The sequence below is a fragment of the Salvelinus sp. IW2-2015 genome, linkage group LG6.1 (genome assembly GCF_002910315.2).
Source record: "Salvelinus sp. IW2-2015 linkage group LG6.1, ASM291031v2, whole genome shotgun sequence".
In the NCBI taxonomy this organism is placed as follows: Eukaryota; Metazoa; Chordata; class Actinopteri; order Salmoniformes; family Salmonidae; genus Salvelinus; species Salvelinus sp. IW2-2015.
Window position 1 is genome coordinate 1,121,555 of NC_036845.1, and position 12,902 is coordinate 1,134,456.

At 43.0% G+C, this 12,902-nt stretch overlaps 3 protein-coding genes across 11 annotated transcripts in view; all 3 read right to left on the reverse strand.

Annotated features, from left to right (window-relative positions):
- styk1b (serine/threonine/tyrosine kinase 1b) overlaps positions 1-8,480 on the reverse strand; it is a 14,496-nt gene extending 6,016 nt beyond the window's left edge. Inside the window, 5 exon segments of the mRNA XM_070443894.1 lie at positions 24-205; positions 777-1,148; positions 1,440-1,625; positions 1,701-3,604; positions 7,669-8,480. Coding sequence (XP_070299995.1) covers positions 24-205; positions 777-1,148; positions 1,440-1,625; positions 1,701-1,755 — 795 coding nt within the window. The 5' untranslated portion in view covers positions 1,756-3,604; positions 7,669-8,480.
- Positions 3,598-5,442, reverse strand: LOC111964592 (tyrosine-protein kinase STYK1-like). The gene is made up of 4 exons (XM_023988438.2): positions 5,305-5,442; positions 5,044-5,229; positions 4,381-4,752; positions 3,598-3,809 (listed from the first exon to the last, which is right to left on the reverse strand). Exons 1-4 carry the CDS (start codon positions 5,357-5,359, stop codon positions 3,598-3,600), a joined length of 825 nt encoding a protein of 274 aa, XP_023844206.1. The 5' UTR covers positions 5,360-5,442.
- Positions 8,481-9,124: 644 nt separating the features above from the next.
- Positions 9,125-12,902, reverse strand: gstk1 (glutathione S-transferase kappa 1). Of its 9 annotated transcripts, none has more exons than XM_070443891.1 (9): positions 12,882-12,902; positions 12,400-12,424; positions 11,913-11,984; positions 11,741-11,822; positions 11,446-11,574; positions 10,821-10,966; positions 10,407-10,523; positions 10,139-10,232; positions 9,125-9,254 (listed from the first exon to the last, which is right to left on the reverse strand). In XM_070443891.1, exons 3-9 carry the CDS (start codon positions 11,982-11,984, stop codon positions 9,211-9,213), a joined length of 684 nt encoding a protein of 227 aa, XP_070299992.1. In that variant the 5' UTR covers positions 12,400-12,424; positions 12,882-12,902; the 3' UTR covers positions 9,125-9,210. The 9 variants fall into 9 exon arrangements, with proteins under 9 accessions (XP_070299992.1, XP_023844443.1, XP_070299994.1 ...); XM_023988675.2 differs by having other exon boundaries at positions 11,913-12,008; positions 12,808-12,900; XM_070443893.1 differs by lacking the exon at positions 12,882-12,902 and adding an exon at positions 12,536-12,645.

Sequence of the window (12,902 nt, forward strand, 5' to 3'; positions counted from 1 at the left end):
CTCATGGGTAATGTGGTTCCTACCTGTCTGCACCGCCACAGGAAGCTGAGCAGATCTCTGTTCTCTAGCTCCTCAACAACGGTAACTAGGGGCACACGCAGAGAAACCACGCCCAGGAGCTCCGGCAGGAAGGGGTGTGGCCCCAGCTGGGACAAGAAGGAAGCAAAGCCCAGGAAATTGTGCCTCTCTGTGGCGCTCGCAGAGTCTGAGGGAGAGTAGGAGGAGAGGAAGATTAAATTACCTGCCAACATGCTGTGTGAAAACAGCCTTCCAAAGCCTTTGATAAACAACTGCTATGGCTGAACATATTTTGTCTGTATCTCAAAGCCTTGAAGCAGATTTGCTGTACCAGTTGGTAATTACATTTCTGAAAGGGAGGTCAGAGAAACAGGTTGTAGAGAGACCAGTTTTACAAAGTAAACAGTTGCTGTAATTATGGTGGTGATTGTATAACAATCCACAAGCACCAGCCACACCTATTGAAACTAGGGAAGAAACTGCCTAATGACGCGGAGCCCCCATTCAATGGCAGGGGAAAGGCTCTTTACAGTGGCTGTTTCCTCACTTTTTGACCATGTTGGAAAATATTGAAGTAACATGCTTTGACCACAAATTCTACTTTACACTGATGTCAACCCTAACTTTAACCCTTACCCTAACACTAAGTAGTTCTGACTATATTACCACTTTGGTATGCTAATACACTGCTTATAAGCCATTATTTAAATAGCTTGTTTCAGTAGTAGCTGTTTTTCATCTCCTCCCACTCCTCTCACCGTTGAGCACTCGGAGCACAGCGTTCCTGTTGTCCATGCGGGCCCTGTAGAGGGAGACAGCCTTGTCAGAGCGCAGGGAGAAGGCTGCGGGCAGCGAGGCCACTAGGTTGAAGGACTCTGGCAGCCTCTGGCGAGGCAGCTCCCTGGGCTGGACCATAGGGGTGAAGGAAGGTGTCAACGCCTGGGGCAGGGGGCTGGACAGGGAGGATGGGATGAAGGTCTTGGGTGGGGGGATAGGGGGGAGAGAGGGAGTCCTCACAGAGAAGGAGAGACAGTTTGAGGAGGGGTGGGAGTGAGTTGGGGAGAAGGTAGAGTAGGAGGGGGTATCGAGAGCAATAGTCTCATGTTCCAGGGGGTTGATACCCAGGGGAGCTACGGAGTGGGAGGGGAGGATGAATAGAGAGAGAAGGAGGGGAAGGACAGAGAGGGAAGAGAGAGGAAGAGGTTATTGCCTGAAGTTTAGAAGTAGATAGCTACATTATAATAACAGGTTTGATTCTGTTCATTMCTAGCCTGTGCAAATAGAATAAGAGCCTATGTTGTTGACATAGACAGAAACATACACACTCATTACCTCAAATTACCTACAGTATTTCACTATGAAAACAGTCTTTCAAAGTCACATCCTTGAACACAAATATACACACATACACACACACTCACCATCAATGCCGTGCAGTTGTCTTCTGGAGCGCTGTGATCTGGACGTGGCCACAGTGTTCTGTGGTCGGATGCGGTCCACCTTCTCAGGACAGTACCGTAGCAGGATGATGAAGACCAGCATGACCAGGAAGCTAGCCAATAGGAGGATGGGCACGATGATCACTTCTTGCTCGTACACACGGATATCTGAGGAACAGACGTGAGCATTAAGACAACGAAGAGAGATAACTGTGTGTGTGTGTGTGTGTGTGTAACACTTACTACAGATGGTGTCTCCCGGTTTACAGCGGGAGTCTGCTTCTGACATTGAAGACATACTAACAACAAAGCAAGGCAAAGTGGGTAAAACATGAGGCCTTGTAGGTTACAACATTGTACAGTACAGGTCAAACGTTTGGACAGCTACTATTTCAAGGGTTTTTCTTTATTTTACTTTTTTCTACATTGTAGAATAATAGTGAAGACTTCAAAACTATGAAATAACACATATGGAATCATGTAGTAACCAGAAAAGTGTTAAACAAATCAAAATATATTTTATATTTGAGATTCTTCAAAGTAGCCACCGTTTGCCTTGATGACAGCTTTGCACACCCTGGCATTCTCTCAACCAGCTTCAAGAACAACAATCCATCATTACTTTAAGACATGAAGGTCAGTCAATACTGAAAATTTCAAGAACTTTGAAAGTTTCTTCAAGTGCAGTCGCAAAAACCATCTAGCGCTATGATGAAACTGGCTCTCATGAGGACCACCACAGGAAAGGAAGACCCAGAGTTACCTCTGCTGCAGAGGATAAGTTCATTAGAGTTACCAGCCTCAGAAATTGCAGCCCAAATAAATGCTTCACAGAGTTCAAGTAACAGACACATCTCAACATCAACTATTCAGAGACAGCGTGAATCAGGCCTTCATAGTTGAATTGCTACTAAACCACTACTAAAGGACACCAATAAGAAGAAGAGACTTGCTTGGCCCAAGAATCACGAGCAATGGACATTAGACCGGTGGAAATCTGTCCTTTGGTCGATGAGTCCAAATTTGAGATTTTTGGTTCTAACCGCCGTGTCTTTGTGAGATGCAGAGTAGGTGAACGGATGATCTCCGCATGTGTGGTTCCCACCATGAAGCATGGAGGAGGAGGTGTGATAGTGCTTTGCTGGTGACACTGTCAGTGATTTATTTAGAATTCAAGGCACACTTAACCAGCATGTGTACCACCACATTCTACAGCGATACACCATCCCATCTGGTTTGCGCTTAGTGGGACTATAATTTGTTTTGATGACCCAAAACACACCCCCAGGCTGTGTAAGGGCTATTTGACCAAGAAAGAGAGTGATGGAGTGCTACATCCGAAAACCTGGCCTCCACAATCACCCGACCTCAACCCAATTGAGATGGTTTGGGATGAGTTGGACCGCAGAGTGAAGGAAAAGCAGCCAACAAGTGCTCAGCATGTGGGAACTCCTTCAAGACTGTTGGAAAAACATTCCTCATGAAGCTGGTTGAGAGAATGCCAAGAGTGTGCAAAGCTGTCATCAAGGCAAAGGGTGACTAAAATATATTTTGATTTGTTTAAGTTTTTTGGTTACTACATGATTCCATGTGTGATTTCAATGTTTTTTTGTCTTCACTATTATTCTACAATGTAGAAAATAGTAAAAATAAAGAAAAACCCTTGACTGAGTCGGCGTGTCCAAACTGGTACTGTATGTCAAGAGGTGACATTACATTTCTTGATCACAGTGCATAACCAATGTAATTGATGAAATGGTTGACATTGAGTCATTTTTTTAGACCTTCCCAGAGGAACTGTGCTGAGATTTCCCACATTTACTTTGTCTTGAACTTTCACATTTCAACCGAGTCATGTTGCTTCTGAAATCCTGTACGAATCGCTGGTTCAATCAGGTTTAAAACAAGGTTTCAATGGCAGACGGCTCAGTGCCTGGGAGAAGAATATTCACATCCTGTTTCTTTTTTTCCCATGATGAAAGGTCACACTTACACACATAACCTGCTTAAACATTAAAACACAAGAACGGATGAATCACATGAATGATGAACAACATCATCCTCACATGATGACCAGTAATAGTGAGTTTCAGATCCTCTGTTTATAGTGGACTAACTAGATCAGATCCTGTGATGTGAATTAAGANCTCATGGGTAATGTGGTTCCTACCTGTCTGCACCGCCACAGGAAGCTGAGCAGATCTCTGTTCTCTAGCTCCTCAACAACGGTAACTAGGGGCACACGCAGAGAAACCACGCCCAGGAGCTCCGGCAGGAAGGGGTGTGGCCCCAGCTGGGACAAGAAGGAAGCAAAGCCCAGGAAATTGTGCCTCTCTGTGGCGCTCGCAGAGTCTGAGGGAGAGTAGGAGGAGAGGAAGATTAAATTACCTGCCAACATGCTGTGTGAAAACAGCCTTCCAAAGCCTTTGATAAACAACTGCTATGGCTGAACATATTTTGTCTGTATCTCAAAGCCTTGAAGCAGATTTGCTGTACCAGTTGGTAATTACATTTCTGAAAGGGAGGTCAGAGAAACAGGTTGTAGAGAGACCAGTTTTACAAAGTAAACAGTTGCTGTAATTATGGTGGTGATTGTATAACAATCCACAAGCACCAGCCACACCTATTGAAACTAGGGAAGAAACTGCCTAATGACGCGGAGCCCCCATTCAATGGCAGGGGAAAGGCTCTTTACAGTGGCTGTTTCCTCACTTTTTGACCATGTTGGAAAATATTGAAGTAACATGCTTTGACCACAAATTCTACTTTACACTGATGTCAACCCTAACTTTAACCCTTACCCTAACACTAAGTAGTTCTGACTATATTACCACTTTGGTATGCTAATACACTGCTTATAAGCCATTATTTAAATAGCTTGTTTCAGTAGTAGCTGTTTTTCATCTCCTCCCACTCCTCTCACCGTTGAGCACTCGGAGCACAGCGTTCCTGTTGTCCATGCGGGCCCTGTAGAGGGAGACAGCCTTGTCAGAGCGCAGGGAGAAGGCTGCGGGCAGCGAGGCCACTAGGTTGAAGGACTCTGGCAGCCTCTGGCGAGGCAGCTCCCTGGGCTGGACCATAGGGGTGAAGGAAGGTGTCAACGCCTGGGGCAGGGGGCTGGACAGGGAGGATGGGATGAAGGTCTTGGGTGGGGGGATAGGGGGGAGAGAGGGAGTCCTCACAGAGAAGGAGAGACAGTTTGAGGAGGGGTGGGAGTGAGTTGGGGAGAAGGTAGAGTAGGAGGGGGTATCGAGAGCAATAGTCTCATGTTCCAGGGGGTTGATACCCAGGGGAGCTACGGAGTGGGAGGGGAGGATGAATAGAGAGAGAAGGAGGGGAAGGACAGAGAGGGAAGAGAGAGGAAGAGGTTATTGCCTGAAGTTTAGAAGTAGATAGCTACATTATAATAACAGGTTTGATTCTGTTCATTMCTAGCCTGTGCAAATAGAATAAGAGCCTATGTTGTTGACATAGACAGAAACATACACACTCATTACCTCAAATTACCTACAGTATTTCACTATGAAAACAGTCTTTCAAAGTCACATCCTTGAACACAAATATACACACATACACACACACTCACCATCAATGCCGTGCAGTTGTCTTCTGGAGCGCTGTGATCTGGACGTGGCCACAGTGTTCTGTGGTCGGATGCGGTCCACCTTCTCAGGACAGTACCGTAGCAGGATGATGAAGACCAGCATGACCAGGAAGCTAGCCAATAGGAGGATGGGCACGATGATCACTTCTTGCTCGTACACACGGATATCTGAGGAACAGACGTGAGCATTAAGACAACGAAGAGAGATAACTGTGTGTGTGTGTGTGTGTGTGTAACACTTACTACAGATGGTGTCTCCCGGTTTACAGCGGGAGTCTGCTTCTGACATTGAAGACATACTAACAACAAAGCAAGGCAAAGTGGGTAAAACATGAGGCCTTGTAGGTTACAACATTGTACAGTACAGGTCAAAAGTTGAAACACCTACTCATTCAAGGGTTTTTCTTTATTTGACTATTTTTTACATTGTAGAATAATAGTGAAGACATCAAAACTATTAAATAACACAAAAAAGTGTTAAACAAATCAAAATATATTTTATATTTGAGATTCTTCAAAGTAGCCACCCTTTGCCTTGATGACATTCACTCAACCAGCTTCAAGAACAACAGTCCATCATCACTTTAAGACATGAAGGTCAGTCAATCCAGAAAAGATCAAGAACTTTGAAAGTTTCTTCAAGCTCACTGGTCACCATAGCAGCACCCACCCGTAGCACGCGCTCCAGCAGGTATATCTCACTGGTCACCCCCAAAGCCAATTCTTCCTTTGGCCGCCTCTCCTTCCAGTTCTCTGCTGCCAATGACTGGAACGAACTGCAAAAATCACTAAGCTGGAGACTCTTACCTCCCTCACTAGCTTTAAGCACCAGCTGTCAGAGCAGCTCACAGATCACTGCACCTGTACATAGCTCATCTGTAAATAGCCCATCCAATCTACCTCATCCCCATACTGTATTTATTTATTTATCTCGCTCCTTTGCACCCCAGTATCTCAGCTTGCACATTCATCTTCTGCACATCCTACCATTCCAGTGTTTATTTGCTATATTGTAATTACTTTGCCACCATGGCCTATTTATTGCCTTACCTCTCTCATCCTACCTCATTTGCACGTGCTGTATATAGATTTTTCAACTGTATTATTGATTGTATGTTTGTTTATTTCATGTGYAACTCTGTGTTGTTGTATGTGTCGAACTGCTTTGCTTTATCTTGGCCAGTTCGCAGTTGCAAATGAGAACTTGTTCTCAACTAGCCTACCTGGATAAATAAAGGTGAAATAAAATAAATTTAAAAAGTGCAGTCGCAAAAACCATCTAGCGCTATGAGGAAACAGGCTCTCATGAGGACCGCCACAGGAAAGGAAGACCCAGAGTTACCTCTGATGCAGAGGACAAGTTCCTTAGAGTTAACTGCACCTCCGATTGTTGCCCAAATAAATGCTTCACAAAGTTCAAGTAACAGACACATCTCAACATCAACTATTCAGAGGAGACTGTGTGAATCAGGCCTTCATGGTTGAATTTCTGCAAAGAAACCACTACTAAAGGACACCAAAAAGAAGAAGAGACTTGCTTGGACCAAGAAAAGCGAGCAATGGACATTAGACCGGCGGAAATCGGTCCTTTGAGATTTTTGGTTCTAACCTCTGTGTTTCTGTGAGATGCAGAGTAGGTAAACGGATGATCTCCGCATGTGTGGTTCCCACCATGAAGCATGGAGGAGATGTGATGGTGCTTTGCTGGTGACACTGTCAGTGATTTATTTAGAATACAAGGCACACTTAACCAGCATGGCTACCACAGCATTCTGCAGCAATACATCATCCCATCTGGTTTGCACTTAGAGGGACTATCATTTGTTTTTCAACAGGACAATGACCCAACACACATTTGACCAAGAAAGAGAGTGATGGAGTGCTGCATCATAAAACCTGGCCTCCACAATCCCCCGACCTCAACCCAATTGAGATGGTTTGGGATGAGTTGGACCGCAGAGTGAAGGAAAAGCAGCCAACAAGTGCTCAGCATGTGGGAACCCCTTCAAGACTGTTGGAAAAGCATTCCTCATTAAGCTGGTTGAGAGAATTCCTAGAGTGTGCAAAGCTGTCATCAAGGCAAAGGGAGGCTATTTAGAAGAATCTCAAATATAAAATATATTTTGATTTGTTTAACAGTTTTTTGGTTACTACATGATTCCATGTGTGTTATTTCATAGTTTGATGTCTTCACTTTTATTCTGTAATGTAGAAAATTGTTTAAAAAAATAAAAACCTTGAATGAGTACGCATGCCCAAAATTTTAACTGGTACTGTATGTCAAGAGATGACATTCAATCAGGTTTAAAACAAGGTTTCAGTGGCAGACAGTTCAGTGCCTAGGGGAAGAATATTCACGTAACACATCCTCTGGTTATTTTTTTTCCCATGAGGAAAGGTTACACTTACACACATAACCTGCTTAAACATTAAAACACAAGAACGGATGAATCACATGAATGATGAACAACATCATCCTCACATGATGACCATAATAGTGGTTTCAGATCCTCTGTTTATAGTGGACTAACTAGATCAGATCCTGTGATGGTGAATTAAGATTGAGATTATGATCACTTTATTCGTCAGGTGTACACAAAGTCCAACTGGAATTGGACTTCTGTTTTATCCCAACCCCTCCTCCGAAAGACACACGAGACAGAAGTTTCACCTTGCAGGAACCTAGCAAGGAACCTCAGAGTTTTCACAATCAATCTGAGGTGTGCCTAGACACTAATAACTTGTGATTATCATAGACACACACACTCACCTCCAATTTATTCAGAATTGTACTAACTTAAGGAAACCAATTGTACTAACTTAAGGAAACAATTCTCTCTCTTTGTCCTGTCAGTCCTTTATCTCGTCTCTCAACTTCCCCTCCCCGTTTCACTCTCACATACACAGCTCATTGTAGCTGTGAATGCAAAATGATATGCCCAAGCTTCACAACAAAAGGGCACAACTTGGTATGAAGCATCACATTGCAGCACCAATGCACATCTGTACACCTATGTGGCACAGCATCTGTGGCTTCTGCCTGGTTTGGCATTAACACATTACTACCGTTTTACTGCAGGCCAACTATGAAAATGTGTCTCCCAGTTACACAAGCAAACTAAATCTCCCTAATCACCTGTGTGTCAGTGCAGTGATTTCTTAACTTGTCCGGCTGCATTTTTTCAACCAGGTAAAGCACAATGACACACTCAGCAGAGGAACACACACAATCGCTCTCTATCGCGTATATACAGTAATGGAACCAAGATCTAGTTCAGACAAATCATTATAAAACAATCACATAGACAAAGTAAACACACAATGTAGTCATCTTACCTCTCTCCCTGTGTGTGTGTGTGCCTCAGACCTTGAGAAAGAAACCTTAACAATCCAGTGATGTAATCCTTTGCCTTTTCCGTCACAGAAACCAACACATTTCATACATTTTCCCTGTTGTGTGTCAGTGTGTGTAGTCCAGGGTTAGTGTCGTGGTTTCTCTCCCATTCTCTCTCCTCTCAGGGGGTTTGTCAGGCTCCAGGGATTACTGTGTTGTGTGGTTGTGTTTGTCTAAGTCACACATTCAGTGTTGTCTCAACCCCGCCCTCTTCACCTGCACTACATCCATCTTTCTCTCCCACCATTTCTCACTCCATTTCCTCCCCCTCTCCCCTTTTTCCTCATCCAGGGAGTCTATTGTAATGTTGTTACACCAGTTTAATGGATTTATTTCTCTCCCTTTGTGGAAGTTATTTCCCTCCTTATTCTGTCTTGACCTGTCAAACTCTCGTTGTGTTTGCTAGCCCTTTGCCATCTCTCTTTTGACCTGGGGAAACAGGTTCTTCCACTTCTTTCCAGTCTATTTTCTGTCCTCTTCCTTTTGTTTCGCATATCTGGCATTTTCTCTCACCCTAGCTGGCAACTAATGTTTCTAAAGCCTTGCTTGTCCTTAAATATGAATGTCAGGTTTCTTTCTGTGGCAGTAAAAATTATTAGTGAAAAGACAGTCATCTATCTATTTCAAATAATCATTTTCAGTCCGATTTAGAAAATAGACAACTTCAAATCATATCTATAGTATTTATAAATCTTAATGAATTCCATATGTGACAGGTTTCAAGTCCCAGTCACGTCCCAGTTTCATGTTTTAAGTCACAGTTTGGCAGCAGCAGGCTGGGGTCCCATCCACTTCTCTCCTAGAAGACAGAAGGATATGATTGGATAAGGTCTGCGCTGAGGTCAATCTTGATGGGCTCAAGAGATGATAGTAATGATATAGGAACCAAAATTCAAAACAATAGAATCTACCATATCTAGCAACCAGGATGCAATAATGATAACTGTCTTGAGTTGTGTGATTACATACCTTTTGATAGATAAATCTATCAAAAGGTTGTGAGGTGCATGACATAAAATGTATAAAATGACATGTGATGTATTACAATAAGATGTACAGTATTGATTGCAGTCCCGTGTAGATCAGTTGGTAGAAAATGGCGCCAGGATTGTGGGTTCGATTCCCACGGGGACCAGTACAAAAAATAGTATTAAAATGTATGCACTTACTACTCTGGATAAGAGCGTCTGCTAAATGACGTAGAATGCCAAATTGCTGTAAGTATATAGCCTACAGTAATTGTTATCATCTTAAAGGTTAACTTTGGACACAAAAAAATGTTCGAACTCCGCCCCTTTCTCAATTTGGGGTGTGACTTTGGTGGTTCGTCGATGTGTCATTCTGGTCAGGCGCRCCCCGTGACCGACGTAGCTAGTTCGTTAGCTAAGCTAGCCACTGTAGCTAGCCAGTAACTCCTTCAGTATGTGTTGACCTAATATCACAGGATTCGTTTTTGGACAGACGCTATAGAGATCGGTAAGAAATGGCACTTCTGTGGCTAAATATTGTATTCATCCAATTTGTTTTTAAGCATTACATGCCCTGGTATGATGGTGGATTGATCAGTCATATTGGTTAAAGTAAATTCTATAATATGCTATTTGTGAATATTCTGATGCATCCAAAGTGGGAGTTTATGCAGGAACATGACACCTTATGATGCCAGAGGAAATGTGGGCTCACCTATACAGTGGGCAATGAGCTCAAACCGGTCAGAGCCAAAGAACACCTCCGCCTTTCCATTCACATGACACACAGCCAGAGGAAAACCAAAGGCCTGAGATAGAGAGTACAAAGACAAGGTGAGATAGCGAAAGAAGTGAATGCACTGATACTGATGTCCACTCCCACACTGATGGCTGCTATTGTCATTAACAGCCATCTAAACCATCTACATGTATGGGGTGGGGTTGGTTGGGAGAGAACAGGGAGAGGAGGAGGAGACACTGACCCTATGGTCCAGTGCTTCCTGGGTGGATCTCTTCAGCTTGTCTTTGATTTCCTTAGAGGTGGACAGTTTCAGCAGCTCTTCTACCTCACTGGCTGAGAGCCCYGCCTTCATGGCTGCCTGGAAAAAAACATGAATCACATTAAACAAACAACCTGCAATGTTCAACTCCATGACACCACCATCTACCCAGACCCAATCTCAAAATGCTCTAGGAGGATTATGCCCTCCAGCACTCAGGGATTGTGATCTTGAGAGCAATGGCATTAGTGTTGGGAGATAACACTTGTTAAACACTTTAGTAAAATGCAAATTTTTCAGATATTATGTGAAAGGCACATGTGACTAACACTAGACAGATGATGAATGGAGAGAAGCCTTGAACTCAAGCTACAGTGACTGAGTACWTCCTGGTACCTCAGAGAGTGATGCAGGCTGGGTAATGTCTTTGTCTTGGCTCCAGATCCTCATCCACAGCTCCCGGGACACCTGCTCTACCTGTTTATCTCCTCCCACCTCCCTCTCCTGTACCGCCGCCACAAAGCGCATGGCAGACAGCGAGCCTGGGACAGACAAAAACATGGTTGCAAGAGAAAAATGTGGTGACTGAGGTCAGCAAGGAGTTTATTTTACTTGACAGCGAGGCACAAAAAGGCTAAGAGAGACCATACAGAGCAGTGTATTAGGTTCAGAAGGATAAAGCTCATTGATAATATAGAACAGGCATGTTGACAGCACAGACGTTTTTCTCCTTAAGTGTCCCCAACAGACAGCAGTACTCAATGGAATGTTACAGGGAGAGACCTGTCACCACCAGCTACCAAATCTTGGCCTACTGCATTGAGGCCTAGACCTGTTAAAGATGCTATATTAGGAAACCTTCATTGATCTTTAAGATACATTCTATATAAGAAACAGTACTGGCATATTAATGCTGTTCCCACCCATGTGTATCCTGAATATATATCCAATAGCATCGTCATAAGCTTGGCAAAATAGGCTACTGGTATATTTACATAAAGGAGATGCAGGGGGGGTGCACCTTTTTCAAACATGGCCTCAAAGGGGTCAGCAGGGGGACTGATGGGGACCTGGAAGTACTGGGCTAGACGGTGCAGGTCTGTGGTCATATACAGGAACTTGTTTGGGACCAGACCTGGGGGCTTATTACCTGGAATACAGGATAAAAGTACAATCAGACTTTACATCACAATGCAGATGACTCATCATAATGACTTTTTAATGGCTGACTGACAACATGTGCAATGTAAACATAACAATCCATCCATAGCCTATTGTGAAGTCTGGTTTGTGTAATGTTGATCTTAGCTACTTACCTGACCCTTGCATGATGCCACCCAAGAACGCAGGACGTAGTTTAAGGTCAATGTTCCACACATTTCTGTAACGGCACATGACCTAAAGATCGGATACATGCATGCACAATGATTTGTCAATGCATAGACTCTACCTCTGAAATTAAAAAATGTACAATCTAAAGACACTAACCTCAAAGCCAAGCCATGAGTAGGGAGAGACCACGTCATAAAACAGTTCAATCACTTTCCGGGAACTTGCCATCTGAAGGATTTTATTTTTTTATTACTTCAAAAAAAACAAGAGATTATTATGATAATTATTTATCATTGAAAAAAATAATAACAATATTACACATCAATACAGGGACATTCCTGTGAACACAATGAAAACAATTAAATAATAGAACACCAGGCAAMCCCCCCCCACACAATTTAATAATTCAGGACATCATTAATGTGTGGATGCAGTTAGCTAGTTGTAACATCCCTGTAACATTGTCATTACACTGCAAGTAAAAACATTCCTGTAGCCAAACAATTTATCTAGTTGTAACATCCGTGTAACAATGTCATTGCACTGCAAGTAAAAACGTTCCTGTAGCCACAAAAACTTAGTTATAACGTTATTTTGTGGGGTAAATTAAATCTTACGTCATTGTTAATTATGTGCACGTTACCTTTGAGCACCAGCTAGCTGTCCGTCTGTTAAAAAAAAACTGTGTCAAAGTTCAACCATTGAAAAAAATCAAATGCATTTTGCACTCTGATTGTTTTCAAGTTTAGAAATGTGCACATAGAGTCCATACAAATTACCCGTGCAAAAGTCAAACCAGTTGTTAACTTTGTTCTTTCGTTGATTATTTCAAGCGTACATGTAACCTACCAATAAAGACACTTAACTGGAGCTGCTTTAAATAACCCGGATAGAATAACTTGCAGTCTACGCCCCAGTGCTTCTGGGTCATGGCTAGATGGGATACATTGTGTTAAATTACATCTAAAGTAGTGTTTTTTCCATAGCTAATCTTAATCCTTTTCCTAACCTTAACCTAATTCCCCCAACCTGTTGCGTAAGATCTCCTTACCTGCTACGAAAAGTAAATTCTAGTCAATTGTGACATAAACTGTATTCCATCTAGTCAAAACCGTGATTGCTTACTTTCTATATTCTTCTTCTTGA